The 23,818-nt window shown below is 41.3% G+C and overlaps 1 protein-coding gene across 1 annotated transcript; it reads right to left on the reverse strand.

Annotated features, from left to right (window-relative positions):
• LOC102189977 (olfactory receptor 4X1) lies at positions 14,114-15,043 on the reverse strand. Its single transcript, XM_005690222.2, has one exon. The coding sequence runs from the start codon at positions 15,041-15,043 to the stop codon at positions 14,114-14,116; it is 930 nt and encodes a 309-aa protein (XP_005690279.2).

Genomic DNA, 23,818 nt, shown 5'->3' on the forward strand with positions numbered 1-23,818 from the left:
GTGAGTGACTTGGCCAAGTTCTCAGACCAGTAAGAGTTACAGCCAGAAATGCAACCAGGTACACAGCTCTCAAGTTATGCCCTCAGTTGCTGTACAACACTCCTGACTAGGAAAGTAGGAGCTTCTGATCATCCAAAATGGAGGGAGATGATGACTGAAGGCAGCAGACAGGAGCTCAGTGACGAGAGGTGAGCACAGGCTACATCGGTTATATCCCTGCTTTGTAACCACAAAAATGCCCCATCTTTAGGAAAAAAAAAAAATCAAGACAAAAGGAGAACAGTTACACCAATACAGTGACAGTACATGGGGAGGAAGCTTGAAAATTTCAGTTCCTTTATTTCTTTAAATTACTCAGATGAATTCCACAAATATGTTACAAATTCTGGAATGCTTCTTTTTAAACCTCTAAATCTTTACAGTAGAGTAAATTTCTATTTTTCATCTAGATACATTTAACTTTGTTTAAAATAAAGCGATCTAAAAAAGGAAATTTTCTCAAATAAATAATTCTATGATATACTGCTGTTGTTTAAGAAACACTAAGATACTGTACAGCAGGACTTCTATCTTTGTATTGAGAACAAAACAGAGAAAGCACAGAGCAAGTGAAAACATCTGTTTTCTATAAGAGTCCTTGGTTGGTTCAGCTTTATTCTAGCTAGAGAGGCCCCCCAGAGGCCCCCAGTTCTCATGACTACATGAGAACTGACCTTAGTGAGCTCCACCCTCCCAGCTGAGCGGTGAGAGTAAAGGACTCTGGCTGCAGAAGTGAAGGGTCTCAGAAAACTTTGAAGCACAAAGTGTTCAGGGAATCTTACACAGAATTTCCACAGGCAAAGCCACTGTAGAGCTTGGACACCTCTGCTTCTGAAGTGTCAGCAACACACATTCATGGTTGGCAAGAGCACCCTGAGGTTTGCTAATGAGACCCCAAAGGCACTACAACCCAATTAGAGGAGTGGGCCACAGAGACAGGCACAGCTCTCTTGTCGCATGAACTTAGTGGCTCAGACAGACTTTAGAGGCCGCCACCACCTTGCTGCACTTTGCTGTGTCCAACTCTTTGCGACCCAACGGACTGCAGCCCACCAGGCTCCTCTGTCCATGGAAACCACTTTCTTATCCCGACTTTGGATTTCCGTACTGAATCATCCCAAACCCATTCACTCAACTATATTTATTGAACCACCACTACATACAGGGCACAGTTTCCTGTTATCAATTTTTTCTGATGACACAAATCTGTGTTATCAGAATTTTGCCAAGAGAAGGCACGGGTCATAGCAAACACCTCTACCAACAACACAAGAGACACAGGGATATCACCAGATCGTCAATACCAAAAGCAGATTCTTTAGCCAAAGATGGAGAAGCTCTATAAGCAAAAACAAGACCAGGAGCTGACTGTGGCTCAGATCATGAACCCTTTATTGCAAAATTCAGACTTAAATCAAAGAAAGTATGGAAACCACTAGACCATTCAGGTATGACCAAATCAAATCTCTTATGATTAAAGAGTGGAAGTGACAAATAGATTCAAGGTATTAGACCTGATAGACAGAGTGCCTGAAGAACCACGGAAGAAGGTTTGTAATGTTATACAGGAGGCAGTGATCAAAATCATCCCAAGAAAAAGAAATGCAAGAAGGCAAAATGGTTATCTGAGGAGCCCTTACAAATAGCTGTGAAAAGAAGAGATGTGAAAGGCAAAGGAGAAAAGAAAAAATATATCCACCTGAGAGCAGAGTTCCAAAGAACAGCAAGGAGAGATAAGAAAGCCTTCTTAAGTGGCCAATGCAATGAAACATAGAAGAGCAATAAAATGGGAAAGACTAGAGATCTCTTCAAGAAAAAGTAGAGATACCAAGGGAAATTTTCATGCAAAGATGAGCACAATAAAGAACAGAAATGGTAGGGACCTAACCAAAGCAGAAGATATTAAGAAGTGGCAAGAATACACAGAAGAACAATATAAAAAAGATATTAAAGACCCAGATAGCCATGATGGTGTGATCCCTCACTAAAGCACAACTGCACTCATTTCACATGCTAGCAAAGTAATGCTCAAAATTCCCCAAGCTAGGCTTCAACAGTACATGAACCAAGAACTTCCAGATGTCCAAGTTGGATTTAGAAAAGGCAAAGGAACCGAAGATCAAATTGCCAACATCCATTGGTTCATAGAAAAAAAAAAAAAAACAGAATTTCAGAAAAACATCTATTTCTGCTTCATCGACGATGATAAAGCCTTCGACTGTGTGGATCACAATGAACTGTGTAAAACTGTGAGAGATGGGAATACCAGGCCATTACCTGCCTCCTGAGAAACATGTATGTATGCAACAGTTAGAACCAGACATGGAACAATGAACTGGTTCCAAGTTGGGAAAGGAGTACATCAAGGCTGTATATTGTCACCTAGCTTATTTAACTTATATGCAGAGTATATCATGTGAAATGCAGGGCTGGATAAAGCAAGCACAAGCTGGAATCAAGACTGCCAGGAGAAATATCAATAACCTCGGATATGCAGATGACACCATCCTTATGGCAGAAAGCCAAGAGGAACTAAAGAGCCTCCTGAGGAAGGTGAAAGAAGAAGTGGAAAAGTTGGCTTAAAATTCAACATTCAAAAAACAGAAATCATGGCATTCAGTCCCATCACTTCATAGCAAATAGATGGGGAAACAATGGAAATAGTGACAGACTTTATTTTGGGGGGCTGAAAAATCACTGTGGATGGTAACTGCTGCCATGAAATCTCACATCCATACATGACCACTGGAAAAACCATAGCCTTGACTATGCCAAAGCCTTTGACTGTGTGGATCACAATAAACTATGGAAAATTCTGAAAGAGATGGGAATACCAGACCACCTGACCTGCCTCTTGAGAAACCTACATGCAGGTCAAGAAGCAACAGTTAGAATTGGACATGGAACAACAGACTGGTTCAAAATAGGAAAAGGAGTACGTCAAGGCTGTATATTGTCACCCTGCTTATTTAACTTATATGCAGAGTACATCATGAGGAATGCTGGGCTGGAAGAAGCACAAGCTGGAATCAAGATTGCTGGGAGAAATATCAATAACCTCAGATATGCAGATGACACCACCCTTATGGCAGAAAGTGAAGAGGAACTAAAAAGCCTCTTGATGAAAGTGAAAGTGGAGAGTGAAAAAGAAAACGAAGATCATGGCATCTGGTCCCATCACTTCATGGCAAATAGATGGGGAGACAGTGGAAACAATGTCAGACTTTATCTTTTGGGGCTCCAAAATCACTGCAGATGGTGACTGCAGCCATGAAATTAAAAGACGCTATGGTTTTTCCAGTGGTCATGTATGGATGTGAGAGTTGGACTGTGAAGAAGGCTGAGCGCCAAAGAATTAATGCTTTTAAACTGTGGTGTTGGAGAAGACTCTTGAGAGTCCCTTGGACTGCAAGGAGATCCAACCAGTCCATTCTAAAGGAGATCAGCCCTGGGATTTCTTTGGAAGGAATGATGCTAAAGCTGAAACTCCAGTACTTTGGCCACCTCATGCGAAGAGTTGACTCACTGGGAAAGACCCTGATGCTGGGAGGGATTGGGGGCAGGAGGAGAAGGGGATGACAGAGGATGAGATGGCTGGATGGCATCACTGACTCAATAGACGTGAGTCTGAGTGAACTCTGGGAGTTGGTGATGGACATGGAGGCCTGGCGTGCTGTGATTCATGGGGTCGCAAAGAGTCTGACATGACTGAGCGACTGAATTGAAAGGAACTGAACTGACTAGATGGACCTTTGTTGGTAAAGTAATGTCTCTGCTTTTGAATATGCTATCTAGGTTGGTCATAACTTTCCTTCCAAGGAGTAAGCATCTTTTGATTTCATGGCTGCAATTACCATCTGCAGTGAGACACTACACAATTAAGAAATATTTAAAACAAGGAAAATCTGCCCTAGAAATATAATGACATTAATGATTATTATTTAACTTTTAGATATGAAAATTGTATTGTGGTTATGTTGTATAGACAGATCTGCAAACATTCAAATGATATCGTGTCTGGAATTTACTTCAACTTACAGATGAAATAAGATCGACCACGGATTAATAATTGTTGAAACTGAGTAATGACTACATGTGGCTTATTATTATCTCTACTTTTGAATATGTTTGACAATTTGCTAACACAAAACAAAGCATGTTTTGGTTGGAGAAAAATGTTGATTTCTGACTTCAGTCTTAGACTTTCTTATTTAATAGGTCTTGGGTGAAATTTCTTTAATCTCCATTTTTAACAAGTGCATCTCAGATCTCAGATTAATCTGATGCCAGTGGTCTCTAGATAACACTGAGTAAAGAAGACCAAGTAAACATTGTATATGTGGTTCAGAACAAAAGATGCTTTCCTAAAACAACTGTGTCTTGGAGGCCTAAATAAGACAACACTGGGAAATGTAGTTAGACAATCAGGTCATGGAGGACTTGAAGCTTGTAGGGAAAGTGGTAGTCCATGGTAGCTTGTAGGGAAAGTGATAATGTAATTAAATGGAGGAAACAGCCAAGACCAGACAGCTCTGATGATGAGATGCTAGGTGTTTCAGGGAACTGAATCAACGGGGAAACACTGTACTAGAATAAACCCTAGAGGTCATCCAGAACAGCCCATCAGAATTCCTTCATCAACAATCCCTTCCATGTGACCATGAGGACCTCATTTGAATACGTTATTTTCTGTATCTTTTTAAACTTAATGCAATGAGCATGTATTACTTTGCAATTTTAAAAGGTAATCATGATAGCAATAATAAAATTGTTACATTCAAAAATCAAGGAAGTCTGGAGTTATTCAGTGAAGGGGAACTTTGTCCCTGCAATACTTCAATAGCCCAGAGGGTTCTGATTGGTGACCTTTATATTGGATATGAAGTACATAATAGATGTTAGACTACAATTAGATGCTTTGGTGTTTAAAAAATTGAACCTAAGTTGTCTAGGAAATATGATCTTGCAGAGACCTTGCTCTTTAATACGCTGTTCCAGAATACACAAGTTCTAGAATCACACAGTCAAGGTCTGCAGCTCAACATCAGCTGTGCAACATAAGATAAATCTCCTGGCATCCTGTTTTTTCACAGTAACATTGGGATAATAATACTATTTACCCCCTAGTTAGAAAGGTATTGGCAGTCAATAAATGTAAGGTACTGTTTTGGTTTTTTTTTCATGAGGTGTCTTAGGATGCAGCCACTCCATATCTAGACTTATCTACCAAGAAGCGGTCACCATGGTTAGTGAATAACAAGTCTTCCCACAGCTTTATGAAATGGGCTGGCAACAAGCAAACATTAGGCCCCAAATGAGGCTTATTGAGTTGAATTACTGAGAATAAGACAAGGAGAGTCTATTGAGTACCTGATATTTGCTAAGGACAAAACCATAGATATAAAGTAAATAAGACCAGACCCTGCCCTCAAGGAATCACTAGTCCTCTCAATGCTATTTACAATTCAGAGTGCAACTGAAACCCAGAAGGGAGGGATATATAACCCAATCTGTAGTTCAGAGAAGGCTTCCCATAAAACAAGAGTGAACCAAGTCCTATTTATAATCCCTTCTCTTACATAAGGCAAAACCCAGGTCACTTGAGCAAGTGGTCAAAAGACTTCACCAGGGGCAAGGGAGAGCCAGGGCTTCTGAATATGGCCCCCAGGTTGCATAGGGCATAATTTGCTCAACTGTACAGGGAGGCCCTGGGAAAGCCTGGCATGTTGCAAGGGCTCTTGGACCAGCTTTGCCATCATTTATGTTTTGTGACCTTGGGCAAGCCACTGCTCCTCTGTGGTCTTCCTCACCTGTCATAAAGGGCCTGGGCATAGCTCTTATATTCTGTGGTTCTTGTGGACTTGCCAAATGACCTTGAGTTCAGAGCAATATTTCTATATGGCGAAAGCCATTGTAATAATTCCTATTAGTGACCAGAAGTCAGTGAGTGCTCTCTACCTGGAGGCTATGTTTTAGGGCCTTTCTCGGTTTTCATTCTTGCAGCTGACATGAGGTTGTCTTAGATCATGGAAAAATACTGACTCCTAATGCAAACTTAGCTGGGTTTGGAATATCCCCAGGAGTAGAACACAGAAACCCACTCCAGTACTCTCGCCTGGAGAATCCCATGGACAGAGGAGCCTGGTGGGCTACAGTCTACAGGGTCGCAAAGAGTCAGACAGCACTGAAATGACTTAGCATGCACGTACATAGTGCAAACCGCAAGGATTAAGGAGCATTAACTTGGACCTGCAGGGGCCATATCATTATTAAGGTATTGAACCAGGCTAACAGATCAGTCTAAGGCCTTAACTCTAAGAAGTCCAAGGACTGGTCAAATGAATTAGGGCATGACAACAGGCAAACGGCATAACTGCATTTTCTTGTAATTGACATAAAGGGAGGAGCATATTTCACAGGACTTTGTCTCTGGCCCTGTTGGGCGGCACACCACAGGCCTAAGAGATTTTGCCCCACAGGCCTACAATACATTTACCCTGCAGGCCTACCAGGCCTCTACCCCACAGGCCCACCAGGCCTCTACCCCACAGGCCCAAAAGGCCCCTACCCTGCAGGCCTACCAGGCCTCTACCCCCACAGGCCTACAATACATCTACCCCACAGACCTACCAGGCCTCTACCCCACAGGCCTACCAGGCCTCTACCCCACAGGCCTACCAGGCCTCAACCCCACAGGCCCACAAGGTCTCTACCCCACAGGCCCACCACACCTCTACCCCACAGGCCCACCACGCCTCTACCCCACAGGCCCACAAGATCTCTACCCCACAGGTCTACAAGACCTCTATCCTGCAGGCCTACCAGGCCTTTACTTGACCAGCATAAAGACTGAAGAAAAAGTCCTGAGTCAGTAACAGAAACATTAGTGGTTTAACAGGTAAAAAGAACTTACACGTCTGAAGCAAGGTCCTGGAGCAACTCATCACTATGTGCAGCAGACGCAACAGGACATGGCCGCAGTCTTCCCTCTGGAGGCTAGGTAACCAGTTACAGGAGGAAATGACGTCAGGTCGGCTCATCAGTTACCTGGGAAACCAGCAGAGGGGCACGCCCCTTCCCGCGCTTTTGATGAACTATTGGGAACAATCATCAGCTGCGCCTGGGGCAAGTTTGTAGGATGGTCAGTTCTGTGAGTAGGGTGCAGATGGAGCAGGCACCGGTCCAGCAGGGGACGTACGGGAGGACAGTCGTCTAGGATGGTCTAAGCATACAGACCCTCGAACCTTTCTTCAGAAGGCCGCCCAGGTGATTCTGCCTGTGTTAAGGAAGCAGTTGGCCTAAAATTAGCAGTGAGAGAACACTTTCTGTTGCCCCTTCTACTTACAAAGTGCAGCGCCTCCTCGCACTGCCATCATCCCTCTGCCTTAGCCAGACGGGGCAGGGGCTACTCAGGTTACGTAGTGACCGGAGCGCAAACACTAAGAGCTGCACTTTGGCTCTTGCGTCCAAAATCCCTTACCTTCCCGCTCCTTTTGCACCTGGGCCCCTGCTGTCTGCATAACAGGAAGGCTCTGGAACTGTCCTCCAGGTTTGCTGCTGGGTTTCCATTCTCTCTTCATTTTCTACAGATATTATTTAATTGGGGGAAGAGCCCGTGTAAGAAAATATTTTACCACCCACTGAGGCTTCACTGGAAGTGCTTCCAAAATCTACAGTGTTTTCTGCATTGTGGGATTCTGTCCTGTGCAGAGTAGATGAAAACATTCAGATGTGCCAAAATTCTTGAGAAATAACAGAAAATCTGATGTGTAAGGTTTTCGATAATGAGGACTTTTTGACTGAAAATAACACCATGAAACAAATGTTAAAAACATATGGGGTCAAGTACAGGCCCAGAGACATTACTTTGCCAACAAAGGTCCATGTAGTCAAAGTTATGGTTTTTCCAGTAGCCATGTATGGATGCAGGAGTTGAATCATAAAGAAGGCTGAACGCCAAAGAATCGATGCTTTTGAACTGTGGTGTTGGAGAAGACTCTTAAGAGTCCCTTGGACAGCAAGGAGATCAAACAAATCAATCCTAAAGAAAGTCAACCCTAAAGAAAATCGATCCTGAATATTCATTGGAAGGACTGATGCTAAAGCTGAAGCTCCAAAACTTTGGCCACCTGATATGAAGAGCTGACTCATTAGAAAAGAACCTGATGCTGGGAAAGATTGAAGGCAAGACTAGAAGGGGATAACAGAGGACACGATGGTTGGATGGCATCACCGACTCAATGGACATGAGTTTGAGCAAGCTCCAGGAGATAGCAAAGGACAGGGAAGCCTGGCATGCTGCAGTCTATGGTGTCTCAAAGAATCAGACTCTATTGAGCAACTGAACAACAACAACTACTACATATCGAGTGCAGTACTGTGTTATCAATTTAGGGGAAAAGCTAGTATTAAGTAAGAACTTGTCTGGTTTTGCCTTGTTTTTCTTAAGCAGCAGAGACAAGTTGGAACTCACCTAGCAACTTGACTACTACCTTATGTTAACAAAACATGTTGAAAAGCATTTCCACCCTGTGAATAGGGTAAGACAGAAAACAGACAGTATACTATGATGCCTAAAAGCAAGGGCTAAAGGGTCAATTTGTCTGGTTTAAAGGTTAACTTTGCCACCTGGTAGATACATAACTTTTAACAAGTGACTTAACATCTCCTGAATGCCATTTTCCCATCTGAATTTTTTTTCCTATCTCAGATTTAAAGAAATCAATATGAAATTCACAATGATAGTTGGAGATATTAATACCTCCAAGGCTCAGACACAACCTCTACATGAGCCCCAGCCCCAGAACACACCCCCAATCAGGAGGGAACTCATAAGCCAGAACTTCTCCTTGAGCAGTGAAGGCTTTGTATCCCACTTCAAGCATCCCAACTTTTAAGACATATACCCAAGAGACAAGCCCCCAACACATCTGGCTTTTAAAACCAACAGGGCTCATGTCCATAAGATTAAAAGGGCTATAGCAAACTAACAAATGGCTCTTTAAAGGCTTGTGGGAAAACTCATCCACCTTTTGAAAAAGTACCCAGGCTTTATGTCAAAGAGCATTCCCAAATTAAATAGGAGTGAAACCCAATCCCTACCTATCTACTCTGCAATTTTAGCCAAAATTATCTGAGTATTAGCCAAATCTATGTAAACTGGGGGTAATAACACCTCCCCCAATGCCTACATTATGTGATGTCCTGCATATGACCACAACTATGTCATACGTGACTATGACTCTGTCAGCTCTAACACTGTTTATGATTCCTCAGGGTAGGTTTTCACACACAAGAAAATCACCATTTTCAGAAGATATACAATGTGTTTAACTCTGTTGCAACATCTGGCTTTTCAGACTTTTCCTAAAGAAGCCACATCTCAGTTTTATGTCTCTGCTTCCCAGAAATGTGACTAAATGTGGATGTCAAACAAGGCCAAGAAGTGAGAGAACCAGGGAGATGTCTCTGAAGATGGTTTATCAACTGATAAAAGCCTAAACACCTAGAATCCTCAATATAATTTACAAAGAATACATTTGAATCAGTTCTAATGAGGTGGATGAAACTGGAGCCTATTATACAGAGTGACGTAAGCCAGAAAGAAAAACACCAATACAGTATACTAATGCATATATATGGAATTTAGAAAGAGGGTAATGATAATCCTGTATGCGAGACAGCAAAAGAGACACAGATGTATAGAATAGTCTTTTGGACTCTGTGGAAGAGGGCGAGGGTGGGATGATTTGGGAGAATGGCATTGAAACATGTATAATATCATATGTGAAATGAATCACCAGTCCAGGTTCGATGCATGATACAGGATGCTCGGGGCTGGTGCACTGGGATGACCCAGAGGGATGGTATGGGGAGGGAGATGGGAGGGGGGTTCAGGATGGGGAACACGTGTACACCCATAGCAGATTCATGATGATGTATGGCAAAACCAATACAATATTGTAAAGTAATTAGCCTCCAATTAAAATAAATAAATTTATATTAAAAAAAGAATAAGCTATGACAAACCTAGACCATGTATTAAAAAGCAGAGACATCACTTTGCTGACAAAGATCCATATAGTCAAAGTTATGGTTTTTCCAGTAGTCATGTATGGATGCAAAAGTTGGACCACAAAGACGTCTGAGCACTGAAGAATTGATGTTGTCGAACTGTAGTGCTGGAGAAGCCTCTTGAGAGTTCCTTGGACTGCAAGGAGATCAAACCAGTCAATCTTTAAGGAAATCAACCCATTCATTGGAAGGACTGGTGCTGAAGTGGAAGCTCCAATCCTTTGGCCACTTGATGTGAAGAGCCAACTCATTGGAGAAGGCCCTGATGCTAAGGAAGAGTAAAGGCGAAAGGAGAAGGGAGCGACAGAGGCTGACATGCTTAGACAGCATCACTGACTCAACGGGCATGAATTTTGGCAAATTCCTGGAGATAGTGAAGAACAGGGAAGCCTGGCATGCTGTAGTCCATGGGAGCGCCAAGAGTTGGAATGCAGCTTAGCAACTGAACAATGTTTCACCCAATTCCCTTGACATTAACCACACACATAAAGTACAATACTTCTAGTTCCATACAAGTCTCACATTTTTTTAATTTTTTAAAAAGACCCTGAATGCTATGAGTCTCATGATACAGTCTGCACTTATAATAGAAAGAGACAATAGTGATATCATCCCAAGAGGGCTGAGCAGGCTGAGTCAACAACTGCATGTTCAGAAGAGTTCACCCTGATTGGATGTGCTACATATTCTGAGGCATGCCTTCACTTTCATTGAGGAAGGTCTTCCCCTGACTCTCTGGACTTAAACTTTAGATGCTTTCCCTGCTCAGCATGTAGGTAATTTCCTAAAGCCTGCCACTCCATAACCAAGCCACAGAACCTGGCCATAACCAATCAAGAAAGAAGTGTGAGCATATTATATTATGGTGACTTTAAACTTTTTTAAGGATTTGAATATTTTTATCAACATAAATCAAAAAGATATATGTTGATAAAAATATTTGATTTTTATCAACATAAATCTTACATAAAATGGATTTTTAAGAGATAATTCACTGCTCTGATTGAAAGTCCCCACATGCCTGTTAGACTGCATCCTATCCTCCCCTGCTCTGCTCCCCCACCAGCCCCTGATGTACCTGAAGAACTCTGGATTCTAAATCAGTCCACACACAACTGGTAGAGAAAAAAAATCAAGGGTTTCGGAAGAGTCTTCGACCTGAAGTTTCCTCAACTGCAAAGTGAGGTTTGTCCCCTGAGATCTAACTTTAGGAAATTTATTGATGGATGCTCAATTCATAGTAGTCATTTGAGTCATACTTTCTGTTGTCTGATCTGTATGATAGTCTCAAGATTTGTGCCATTTTCAGTAATTACGTCCCTAGAAAAAAACTCTTCTTGGCCAACACATTGAGTTTTGTTTCCATGTGTTAGGTAACTCTCACGGCTCAATGCCCAGGTTTTGCCTCCATAAGAAGAAGAGCCTGAGCTGACAGAAATATCATATCTTTCTGTTTTCATGCCCTATACTTCCAGATCTGCAGCTCAGGTTTTCTGTGGACCCAGAAACATGAAGGGAGTCAGGCAGCATTTTTTTTAAACATTTATTTTTACCCTGAATTGTCTGGAAAGAAATACCTGACAGTAAAGAAATTATCAGGTCTCTCAGATTAGAATTCAGAAACTTAGATGTATGTATGTTTTGGTGATCCTTAAAGAGAAGTAGAGGCATGTACAGAGAGAACAAGGGCTTAGGAATCAGGCAAACCTGAGTTTGAACCCAGCTTTGTAGGTTACTAACTCTGTGACCTTAATCAAGACACTGATCTCCCAAAGGCTCAGTGTCTTCGCCTGTAAAACAAAAGGATAAGTATTCATCTCACCAAAGTGTTTTCTTATTAATAATATGATCAAATGAGATAAAATATATGAAATCACTTGGATAATTATAAAATATACACACATATACACATTTATTCTTTGTATATAACATTATCTTCAGAAATAATACAAGGTGTAACTATTAGTCTGTCTTAAGTTGTGTGATGTTGGTGTATTATTTAGATAATTGAGATGAACCAAAATAATAGAGATATAACAACCATTGTTCACTTACAACCTGAAGCACTATGGAATTCTAGAAACTTAATCAACAAAATATTTACTGAGTTTTACACTATGTCACTTAGAGCAAGATACAAATAAATAGGATTCAGGCAATATTCTCAAAAGAGTTATATTCTAACGGGGGAAATGAACACTGAAATATAGTTATTAAAGGTCTTAAAAGATTCCAGCTGAGCATTATGGAGTTCAAAGAAGGAAAAAGGCACATTCAATTTGGATAATTTTGGAAGCTCCCTAAAAGTAGCAGCATTTCTGAGGGGCATTGTAAAGTAGGTAAAGTGCTAAAAGGTAGAAACAGGAAAATATTTTAAAGAAACGGCACTATGGACCTTCAGAAGCCAATGAGCTTTACCAGAATGCAGCTAAAAAAAAATCTCTGTCAAAAGCTAAAACGCCTTCTATTCTGAGGACTAAAACCTCCAGGACGAACTTGGCCTGCCTAGAACCCACTGGGCAAATCTTTGGTATGTCAGAACAATAAAATTTCTAAGCATTGGAATGGCCACTATTTCTCTCCTAAACTTTCACCTCCCTGAAGCAGCTCCTTCTCCTTTTCCACCTACCTCTTCTTTATTCCCTGAGAGCCCCTGGTTTTCTAGAGAGTTCATTCTCTCCAAATCAGCCAATCTGCCTCAAGAGCACTGTCAAATGTGGAAGTGCAGCACCAGAAGACCCCTCCTAGACTTCGTCCTAGCGACCCCTTCAACCCTGTCCAGTCCCATTAAGAAGAAACTGAAACTTGGGCATATATCCAGAGAAAAATTTGGCTCCTAAGTATTCATGCACCCCAATGTTCAGAGCATCACTGTTTACAATAGATAAGACATGAAAGTACGCTAAATGTCTATCAACAGGCAAATGGGTCCGAAAATGTGGTACATATACATAATGGAATATTACTCTGTCATTAAAAAGAGTGAAATAATGCCATCTGCCGCAGCATGGATGGACCTGGAGATTATCATACTAAGTGAAGTAAGTCAGACAGAAAAACACAAATATCATATGATATCACTTGCTGCTGCTGCTAAGTCACGTCAGTTGTGTCCGACTCTGTGCAACCCCATAGACGGCAGCCCACCATGCTCCTGTCCCTGGGATTCTCCAGGCAAGAATACTGAAGTGGGTTGCCATTTCCTTCTCCAGTGCATGAAAGTGAAAAGTGAAAGTGAAGTCGTGTCCGACTCTTCATGACCCCATTGACTGTAGCCTACCAGGCTCCTCCATCCATAGGATTTCCCAGGCAAGAGTACTGGAGTAGGGTGCCAGTGCCTTCTCTGAATGATATCACTTACATGCAGAATATTTTTTTTTAATGATACAAATAAACTTGATTAAAAAACAGCCTCACAGACTTAGAGAATGAATTTATGATTACCAGTGGGGAAGAGTGGATTGGGGAAGGGATAGACTGGGAGTTTGGGATGGACATATAAACTCTGCTATATTTAAAATAGATAACCAACAAGGACCTAGTGTACAGCACAGCAAGTTAGTTCCATATTCTGTAATAACCTAAATAGGAGAAGAATTTGAAGAATAGAAAAGGAAGGAAGGAAGGAACACAAAAGGAAGAAATTATATGTTAAAAAAAAAAGATGGTGGCTGGGCCAAGACCTCTAGGTCAGTTAAACATAGACAGTGAAATCTCAGTACCCCAATTTCCTATGCCTTGCTCCCCATTTCTCCCTGATAGCGAAGTGACGGTGAGTGAAGTCGCTCAGTCGTGTCCGACTCTTTGCGACCCCATGGACTGTAGCCCACTAGGCTCCTCCATCCATGGGATTTTTCCAGGCAATAGTACTGGAATGGATTGCCATTTCCTTCTCCAGGGGATCTTCCCAACGCAGGACTCAAACCCGGGTCTCCTGCATTGTAGACAGACGCTTTACCGTCTGAGCCACCAGGGAAGTCCTTTTCCCTGATGGAATCATCTATTTCTCTTTCCAACACCCTTTCCTCCCCATCAGTCTCCTCAGGGCGTTTTTCACTTCAGCATTCCTGAATGAGTAAATGACGGGGTTTAAGAGAGGTGTGACCACTGTGTAAAACACAGCAACTATTTTGTCTGCAGGGAGAGTGACACAGGGCCTCATATAGACAAAGGAACAGGGGATGAAGAACAGGGCCACGACCGCAAGGTGAGAGGCACAGGTGGAGAGGGCCTTGCGCCGGCCTTCTGAGGTCTGGGTCCTCAGGGAGCGCAGGATGACCACGTAGGAAGCAAGCAGCCCCATGAAGCTGACCACTGAGATGCAGCCGCCATTGGCGATGATCAGCAAGCTGACGAGGAAGGTGTCTGAGCAGGCCAGCTTCAGCACCGGGTGGACATCACAGAAGTAGTGGTCGAGGACCTTGGGGCCACATAAGGGCAGCTGGAAAATGAGGAAGGTTTGCCCGACAGAATGCAGCAAGCCCCCACCCCACGCCGCCCCCACCAGCAGGCCACACGCCCTTCGGTTCATGACGACCGTGTAGTGCAGGGGCTTGCAGATGGCCACGTAGCGGTCGTAGGCCATCAGCGTCAGGAGAAAGATCTCGGTGCCACCAAAGAAATGGAGGAAAAATATCTGTGTGATGCAGCCCTTGAGGGAAACGACTTTCCTCTCCATCAAAGAGTCCAGGATGAGCTTGGGGGCTGTGACAGAACAGTAGCAGATCTCCACGAAGGACAAGTAGCTGAGGAATAAATACATGGGGGAGGCGAGCCCTTTGCCGGCCATGATGGTCACCACAATGAGGCCATTACCCAGCAGGACGGCCACATACAAGAGGAGAAACAGCCCAGAAATGACCTTCTGGGCGTCCCGGTTCTGGGAGAATCCCAAGAAAATGATTTCAGTCACATTGCTTGTAGCAGCCATGTTGTAAAGCTCAGGGGCTGACACCTGAAATCACAGAAAGCAAAGCGGTCTCTTCAATAGTTAGGAGCATCCTTTTCAGACCTTGAGAAGGCAATGGCACCCCACTCCAGTTCTCTTGCCTAGAAAATCCATGGACGGAGGAGCCAGGTAGGCTGCAGTCCTTGGGGTTGCAAAGAGTCAGACACGACTGAGCGACTTCCCTTTCCCTTTTCCTTTCAGACCTTGAGGAAAACTGTCCTTCTCCTCCTTCTTGATCCCCTCTGCCTTGAGCTTCTCCAAAACATGCTCTCCTTGAGACAAATGGACGAGACAATGGTCATAAAATCTTGATATTATTCCCAAAGCAGGAGCTGAGCTTGTAATAATGCTTCTTTGAAGTGTTTTCTCTGATTCAGTCCCTACATTAACGAATGAATCTTCACAAGGAAATAGGAGAATATGTCACACAATAAAATTGAAGCTCAGAGAAATTCAGTCACTAATTCAATGACACACAGCTCGTCTTTAAACTGAGGTCTGCATCCCTCAAAATGTAGCTGCTGCTACTATATATTCTATTCCTGAAGTGTGCACCTTATATTGGGATCCATAATACGTTTCAGTCAGTCCTGCCGTACACGGTAACATGGAAGCAACGTTTGCAGTGGCTACTAGACGTTCTCAACCTCAATTACCCTGTAGTTACTGAATTGCAGGCTGGCTCCCTAAAAGACATAGGAGAGAGGCTGAAAGGGAAGAGACAGTCACCCTGCTTCATCTGCTGTCCTTGGAGGTGGCTATGGAGCGGAGGAAATGTGAATAAGTCTTTAGAGGGCTCTACAAACTGACAAAGGGTGATCAGACACAGAAAATGTATAATCACATTTCTGAAGCCGTCGTTCTCTCAAGGTAAACAAGCTCGGCCAGTATCCTAAGACCATATTCACACACTTCACAACCAGCTTGCAGTCCAGGTCAGTGTCTATGTGTTGACCCAGTGAGAGAAACACAGGGTTTGGGGTCAGGAGATGAGTTTTCAATTCCAGCACAGCTATTTATTAGCTCTGTGATATTAAACAAGTCTATGATTTTCTTCCATGCCTATAAATTTCATCTGAAAAACAGAAATAAAAGTACCTTTTCCATGGTGCTGTTTTTCGGGATTGAATGAGCTCACAAGTTTTAAAACAAACAGTAATTGTATAAGAGAATTATTGATAAGAATATCAGGTATAATTTTTATTGGAGTTTAATTGCTTTACAATGTTGCGTTAGTTTCTATGAAAGCAAAAATTAAAAAATAGAACCCAATTAAACTTAAAAGCTTTTGTACAGCAAAGTGAAAGTTTTAATCTGTCAATCATGTCTGACTCTTTGCAACCCTATGGACCATAGCCTGCCAGGCTCCTCTGCCCATGGGATTTCCCAGGCAAGAATACTGGAGTGGGTTGCCATTTCCTTCTCCAGGGGATCTTCCTGGGTCTCCTGCCTTGCAGGCAGATTCTTCACCTTCTGTGCCACTGGAGAATCCAAGCTTTTATACAGCAAAGGAAGACAAAACAAGACAAAAACAATCCTTAGAATGGGAGAAAATATTTGCAAGTGAAGCAACAGATGAAGGATTAATCTCCAAATATACAAACAACTCATGCAGCTCAATATCAAAAAAAAAAAAAAAAACACTGGCAAAAGACCTGAATAGGTATTTCTTCAAAGAAGACATACAGATGGCCAAGAATCACATGAAAAGATGCTCAATATCACTATTAGAGAAATGCATATCAGTATAATTGATTTACGCTTTTACTGTGCCTTATCACCCTATTAGTGCAGAGTCTGATGGGGACTCAATGTTCCCCACTTCAGAAGGCGGGTCTGACACCCATCTTTGTGTGCAGCAGCCTCGGGATCTGACTTAAACATCTTAGAACTAGCTTATGGAATAGTGGGCTATGGAATAACACAGGACTGAATATGCTAAGTGACATGCAAAGTCAGTTCCAGGAAGTAAAACGCTGCATGAGACCACTTGTATGATGTCTGCAGGGTAGTAAAATTCAGAGAGACAAAAAGTAGAATGGTGGTTTCCAGAGGCCGGGGGTGGGGGCACATGGAGTTAGTGCTTGGTGCGTGCATGCACAGAGCAGTTTGTGACAATGAAAGACGTTCTTGAGATGGATGATGGTGAGTTGCACAACAGTGTGTATGCTCTTTAATACACTGAACTGTGCACGTCAAGGCTTCCCTGGTGCTCAGATGGTAAAACGTCTGCCTGCAATGCAGGAGGCTCAGGTTCGATCTCTGGGTAGGGAAGATCTCCTGGAGAAGGAAATGGCAACCCACTCCAGTACTCTTGCCTGGAAAATTCCATGGATGGAGGAGCCTGGTAGGCTACAGTCCATGGGGTTGCAAAGAGCTGGACACGACTGAGCGACTTCACTTCACTTGCGCACATAAAAATGGTTAAAGTGGTAGATTTTATGTTATTTGTGTTCTACCACAGGTAGATAGACAGACAGACAGAGGTGAGAGAGAGACAGAAATAGATAAACCCAAGAGACTCACATTTCCCCTCACCCATGCCAACCTCCAAGAATAGAGGCTGAAGCTTGGCAACTTTGTCGTTTCCACTTCCTTTGCCTTTTCTCTCTTACATGTACTAGGGCACTTGGTTCATTTCAAAGGTTGCAGAGTAACTGAAAAACTAGCACTAGCTGGAGGAAGTCCACAATATGACACTCTTGCTGCTGCTGCTGCTGCTGCTGCTAAGTCACTTCAGTCGTGTCCAACCCTGTGTGACCCCATAGACGGCAGCCCACCAGGCTCCCCCGTCCCTGGGATTCTCCAGGCAAGAACACTGGAGTGGGTTGCCATTTCCTTCTATGCAATCAATATTACGCACTTTTCATTTTGGAAAATACAGATCTCTGTTCAAACTGAGCTTTGTGGCCTCGAGCAGGGGACTGGACCTCTCTGAGTCTCAGTTTCCTTCAGTATAAAATAGGCATCATAAACTGTACTCATTTGCATGCCCTTCCCTTACCTCCCCACCAGGCTCCTCTGGGTATCCAGCTGACTCCCTTGCTGTGTGCCAGTATTTCACCCTCAGGGTGTTTCTGTGAAGAGCAGGAATCATAGGTGGGCATGCTTCACCCTCATGGAAAAAATGGCTGTGTTAGAAATGGATAATTTTTTCACAAAAAATTAATTTCACAAACGTCATTGAAGGTTAACAGAATAACATGTATATTTGGTGCAATCAAGTTTTCTCTAAAAAGTTAAATTTTTAAAGTATTTAGATCGGAAGGAAGACAAATAAGTTGACATTTCAAAACATTTGGGAAAGAGTTGCATAAAGAGGTCATCAGACTGTATATTATTGACAGCGGCAGTGACATTTTACCTGCGGGGTAATTTTAATTTCAATTCCGACATTTTAACTGGCAGGACCAAAGAAGAGAGTCTGAAAGATAAGATAACGTACTCTTATCAGTCAGTAAGTAACTGCACATTTCCAGGGTTTACGGTTAAGAAAACTGAAACAAGGATGAACACAGAAGCTTAAGACACATTAGACCCAATAAACAACTTCTGTGAAGCTTCTTCATTCTCATCCTCATCTATGATTTCTTATTATAATTTTCCTATCATAGCACTCTAGGTCCTGGGACTTCTGAAAAATAAGATTGGTGTGAACAGTTCCTCAGAGCTATCTGAGTAGCTGTATTCCAGGCTTAAGTCCTCAATAAGTCCAACAAATAAAGTATAATTTTAAACAAACTGGTCCGACTAACTTTTCCAGTACTCATTTTATCCTACTTGTTTTCCAAAGATATTCTGTCACCAGAGGAATCAGATGCCCAGCCTCTCCTCACTAGTGTCCCTTACTGAGTGAAATAAACTGTTAGATCTGGAAGGAAGCTCGGGGATTCCTCTTCTTACAGAAGACCCAGACTCACACAGCGGGCTGGTGCAGAGCCTGGACTACGATAGGTCTGCACAGCTTCCTGTCCAATACTCTCTCCCTTACACATCTCATCCGCTGACTCCTCCCACTGGTGCCCACAGACAGCAGGCTTCCGCACTGAATAGGGAGCATGGAGAGAGAAGAGTCGTGTTGATAGCAAAAGGCAAAGCAAGGCTAAAGAGTAAGCTCTAAAACAAATAACAGTAACGATGTGAACAATAATGGGCTCCTGCTTCAGTTTTCCATCTTTACAGGGTTCTACTGTTACACCTCACATAGGTTAGGGAACTCAGCAGAGTTAATAAATACTGGAGGTTTGACCCCTGAACTCTGCATCTGCTGCTACCCTTATTTCAAAACTAAGATATCATTGCAAGTATCTTATAAATATATATATAAGTATATGAAGGTATGTAGTATAAAAAGTAAGCTTTTTGAAAATAATTCCAAAGTATGCCCCTATAGAGATTAAGTGAATAAGCTTACCTTGAATATTGCTTATTGCCTTGATTCTTAACTTTATCTTCTGAAACTTCCGTAGTCAGAAAACTGATTCACTTGCACAAGTCACTCCAGGCAGACAGAGATTTTTGTTTCATAGACACAATGAAATATAAATAGTATGTTAGTTTGCACTGATCTAAAACTTGGGAATCTCGGGCCACGATTGGTCCTCAGCAATATTTAGGTTCTGTGTAGTTCTATCCCCAGGTCTGAAAGAAGCTAATGCCTTCATTTTCACCAGAGACTTTCAGGCATGAAAATGTTTTAGCCAGCCCCCTTGAATTTTTCAAAAGGATATTCGTACATGACTCAGCAGAGATCAAAACCAGCTTTAACACCCCCACAGTGACCATTTTACAAGTGGTTCTGGTGAGGGTGACTGTCATATCTGCTCTAAGTCAAACTAGAGAGTCACTTTCTCCTCCTGTCATTGAAGGTGGCAGGAGAGACTGTAATAGGATGATATCTAAAGTGTGACCCATCTGCTGGAAGAGGGGACAAATCTAAGAAAGACTGCCCGTGACTGAAATACATGGAAGCTAGAGTAACAAAAATGAATGGTGCGATGTGTGTGAAGACCCTGCCTGAGTCAGAAGCTGTTCTACCCAAAAAAAAGCACCGGTTAATGCTCACCTTCTTCAGTGGACTCACAAGGCACCACCCATGCCAATATCTGCATGTGTCAATTCCAGCACTTAATGACTTTCTCATGAAGAAAGTTACAGGCGAATAGAACAAGATCAATCTATCCTAAAACCCAGTAAAATGAAGATTTAGAAAAATATTTGCTGGGAGGTGAAACTGTATGTATTTAAGTGCATGAGATGGAAAACTGAGACAAGAGAATTGAATTCCCTGAACTTTTCTGGCATCCCCTGTCTGGGGAATTTCTGAGAAGAGCAAAAGTCAACTTCCCAATTGTTTCCTTTCAGAGGTTAAGGAACTTCTCTCTAATTAATCCAGTTACAATGCTGGGACTTCTACTCGCCCCTGTATAATTAACCACCTCTTGCCCTGACCCCTAGAGGTTTCCATCTGCATCCCAAGCAAATGATGGAGGAGAATCCAGGATCACAGCATCCTTCTGTCCCACCCCAGACATCCACAAGAGGCTTTTGCCGGCTGATTCTGACCTCAGCCCTCACTAGCTCAGTGAAGTCAGTGAGCTCCAGGGAGACTGTAACCAAGAGGACCAGGACCACTTCACGCACATAGTCCACATGTGACTACTGAATCACAGAATGCTAGTCACTGAAGGGCCTTCAAGATCATTTTGCCCAGCTCATTCATTTTAAAGATGCCCAAACAGTCAAATAGGGACAATCACTGTGCCAAGCCACCCTGTCCATTGATAGCATAGTTAAACTCTTTTCCTAACTCCTAGTACAGAGGTCCTACCACGACTCACTTTTAAAGTTCTAAGCATTTTACCGCTGTGAGCACATGGTTTTCATGTGCAAGGGCTTCAGAAAGACTGCAGTTCCCTAACTTCTGGGCATAGTCTCATAAGTAACAGCACAGTACATCTGTGTCCTTCAACTCCTAACATCTCACATACAGTCACAGTAACACTCTACTACAGAAACTAGCATTCCCACCGGGCAGATCAGGTCACTGGGGCTCAGAAGGATGATGGGAATGGTTCAGACCTATATAAATGATACATTTCCCCGTTGTGTCCAATGACTCCTGTAGCATCTCCCATCCACACAGAATATGTCACCAACAGCTGGTGCCTCACTATGAAGCAAAGAGGCCAGAAGGAAATAAAACTAGAATTTGCCCCCAGTCTGCAGCCATGCTACTTTGGAGCTTTGTATGTTTGGCCAAATACATTATGAAACAGTGGTGTAATGCGTGTGGCCTCTTCCTGTAACTCATCTTAAATGCGTCAAGAACAGAAACTCTATTTTTAAAGCCCCAGGATTTCTCGCTACTTAAAGGAACCTATGTTAAACCTTTCTCCATCAATGCCTATCTCCATAACTTTTTTTTAACTAAACGGCCTTGGCTACTGTAATAGGCTCAGGATTTCTTACCTTCTCACCATTATAACTCTGAAAAGGAAACAAATGTAGTAAAACCACTGTATGTTTAACAGCTTTTTTACATCCAGAACCTGGGAAGGACTTCTAGGAATAACATAGGCTGATGGGATGAAGTGAAGTGATATAAACAGTGGTCCACGGTGTGCATTTCTGTGGCCAAAGACATGGGAAGACAGAGTTTCCTTTCTGCCCTACCTCACTCCTTTTAGTCAGAGACCCATGCGTATACATGCACATGCGTGTGCACACACACACACGCGCGTGTGAAAGTGTGTGTGTGTGAAGCGTGGAGTCCTAACCACAGGATTGCCAGGGAGTTCCCCAAAAGATGTTCAACCTCATTCCAAATAAGAGAAATGAACATTAAAATTATTTGACTTCCCATTTTTTCAATGATTGTATTAGCAAAATCCCAAAATTCAGCAAAACATTTTACAAGAAAAACAAAGTTGTTGGTGAGAGTACAAATAGGTGAAGGACAGTTTGGTAATATCTGAAGCAGTTTTATTTCTAGAACTACACAGTAGTTCTGTTGCACATATTTAAATTGAAGTTATTCTCTGCAACACTTCAAAACAATCCAAATATTTATCAGTGGAAGACTGGACAAGTAATGACAGTATACCTGTTCAATGAACATGAAAAACTACAAGAAAGAGGAAGTTTTCCTTGTACTAATACACAAAAATTTCCCAAGATATATTGTTAAGTAAATAAAGAAAATTTCAGATTCATTTACATAGCATGTTTGTGTAAAACACAGAGATAAAAGATATATATATATGTATATATATATATATACACCCACTAGATAAACAATTTTCTTAGTTTTCTTTTTTCTTTTCAGTTTTAATTAAGCAAATACTAAAATATATATAGATATAATATAATATATAATTATAATATGATATGAAATATATCATTAATTACATTTTATTTATATTAATAATTATGGTTAAATATTAATAATCAATTACATAATAATTATATTAGTATATATTAATATAATATATAAAATGTATATATATAATAATATATGTATATATGCATGTATATGATCATAATGTATATAATATATAATAATACATATAATATATAATATTATATATAATAATATATAACATAATACATAATAATATATGTATATAATAATATATACATACATATATAATATATATTAAACTTATAGTTATTATATTATATTTATATATTTTAATATTTATAATATAAATATTTATATATGATAATATGATATAATTATATTTATATAATTGACATAAATTTTATATAATATTAGATTGGATTATTATTAATATGTAATATATATTATACAAATATAATATATAATATATGTCATATATATATTCTAGTATTTGCTTAAAGAAACACCAAAAGAAAAACGAAAACTAAGAAAATTGTTTATCTAGTGCAGATGTGGGAATGTGGAAAAGAATGGAATGAAACTTTCCACTTGGCTGTCTTTTTATTTTGTTGATGATTTTTAATATTAAGAATATATTATTAGTCCACAAAATTAAGTTAAAATTTTAACTAATTTCTTTAAATATGTAAGTTTAGTTGATCTTGTAAGATAATCTAAACAGACACAATGCAAAAAATCAAAAGAAAAAACTGATTAATATTACTATGTGGAAATGTAAAGCTTTAAACATTAAAAACTTTGTAAATAAGACTCGAAGCTAAACAATAATTAAAACTATCCTATTCACTTACCAAAAAAACTAAAAATGCAAGTTGTACAACAAGCTATTTAATTTTGAAAATATTTTAACTTTAAAATAATTTCTGACTTACAAAAATGTTGCAATAATAGTACAAAGGATTCCTGTATATGCTTGATCCAAATATCCCAAATATTAATATTTTATCACACTTTATCATTTGAACCAAAACAATGGCTTTCATTTCAGTTCAGTCACTCAGTTGTGTCCGACTCTTTGCGATCCCATGAAACGCACCACACCAGGCCTCCCTGTCCATCACCATCTCCGGGAGTTCACTCAGACTCGTGTCCATGGAGTCAGTGATGTCATCCAGCCATCTCATCTTCGGTTGTCCCCTTCTTCTCCTGCCCCCAATCCCTCCCAGCATCAGAGTCTTTTCCAATGAGTCAACTCTTCTCATGAGGTGGCCAAAGTACTGGAGCTTCAGCTTTAGCATCATTCCTTCCAAAGAAATCCCAGGGCTGATCTCCTTCAGAATGGACTGGTTGGCTTAAGTAACAGTATATCCATAAGAGGAAATATTTTACAAGTA

The sequence above is a fragment of the Capra hircus genome, chromosome 15 (assembly GCF_001704415.2).
Source record: "Capra hircus breed San Clemente chromosome 15, ASM170441v1, whole genome shotgun sequence".
Lineage (NCBI taxonomy): Eukaryota > Metazoa > Chordata > Mammalia > Artiodactyla > Bovidae > Capra > Capra hircus.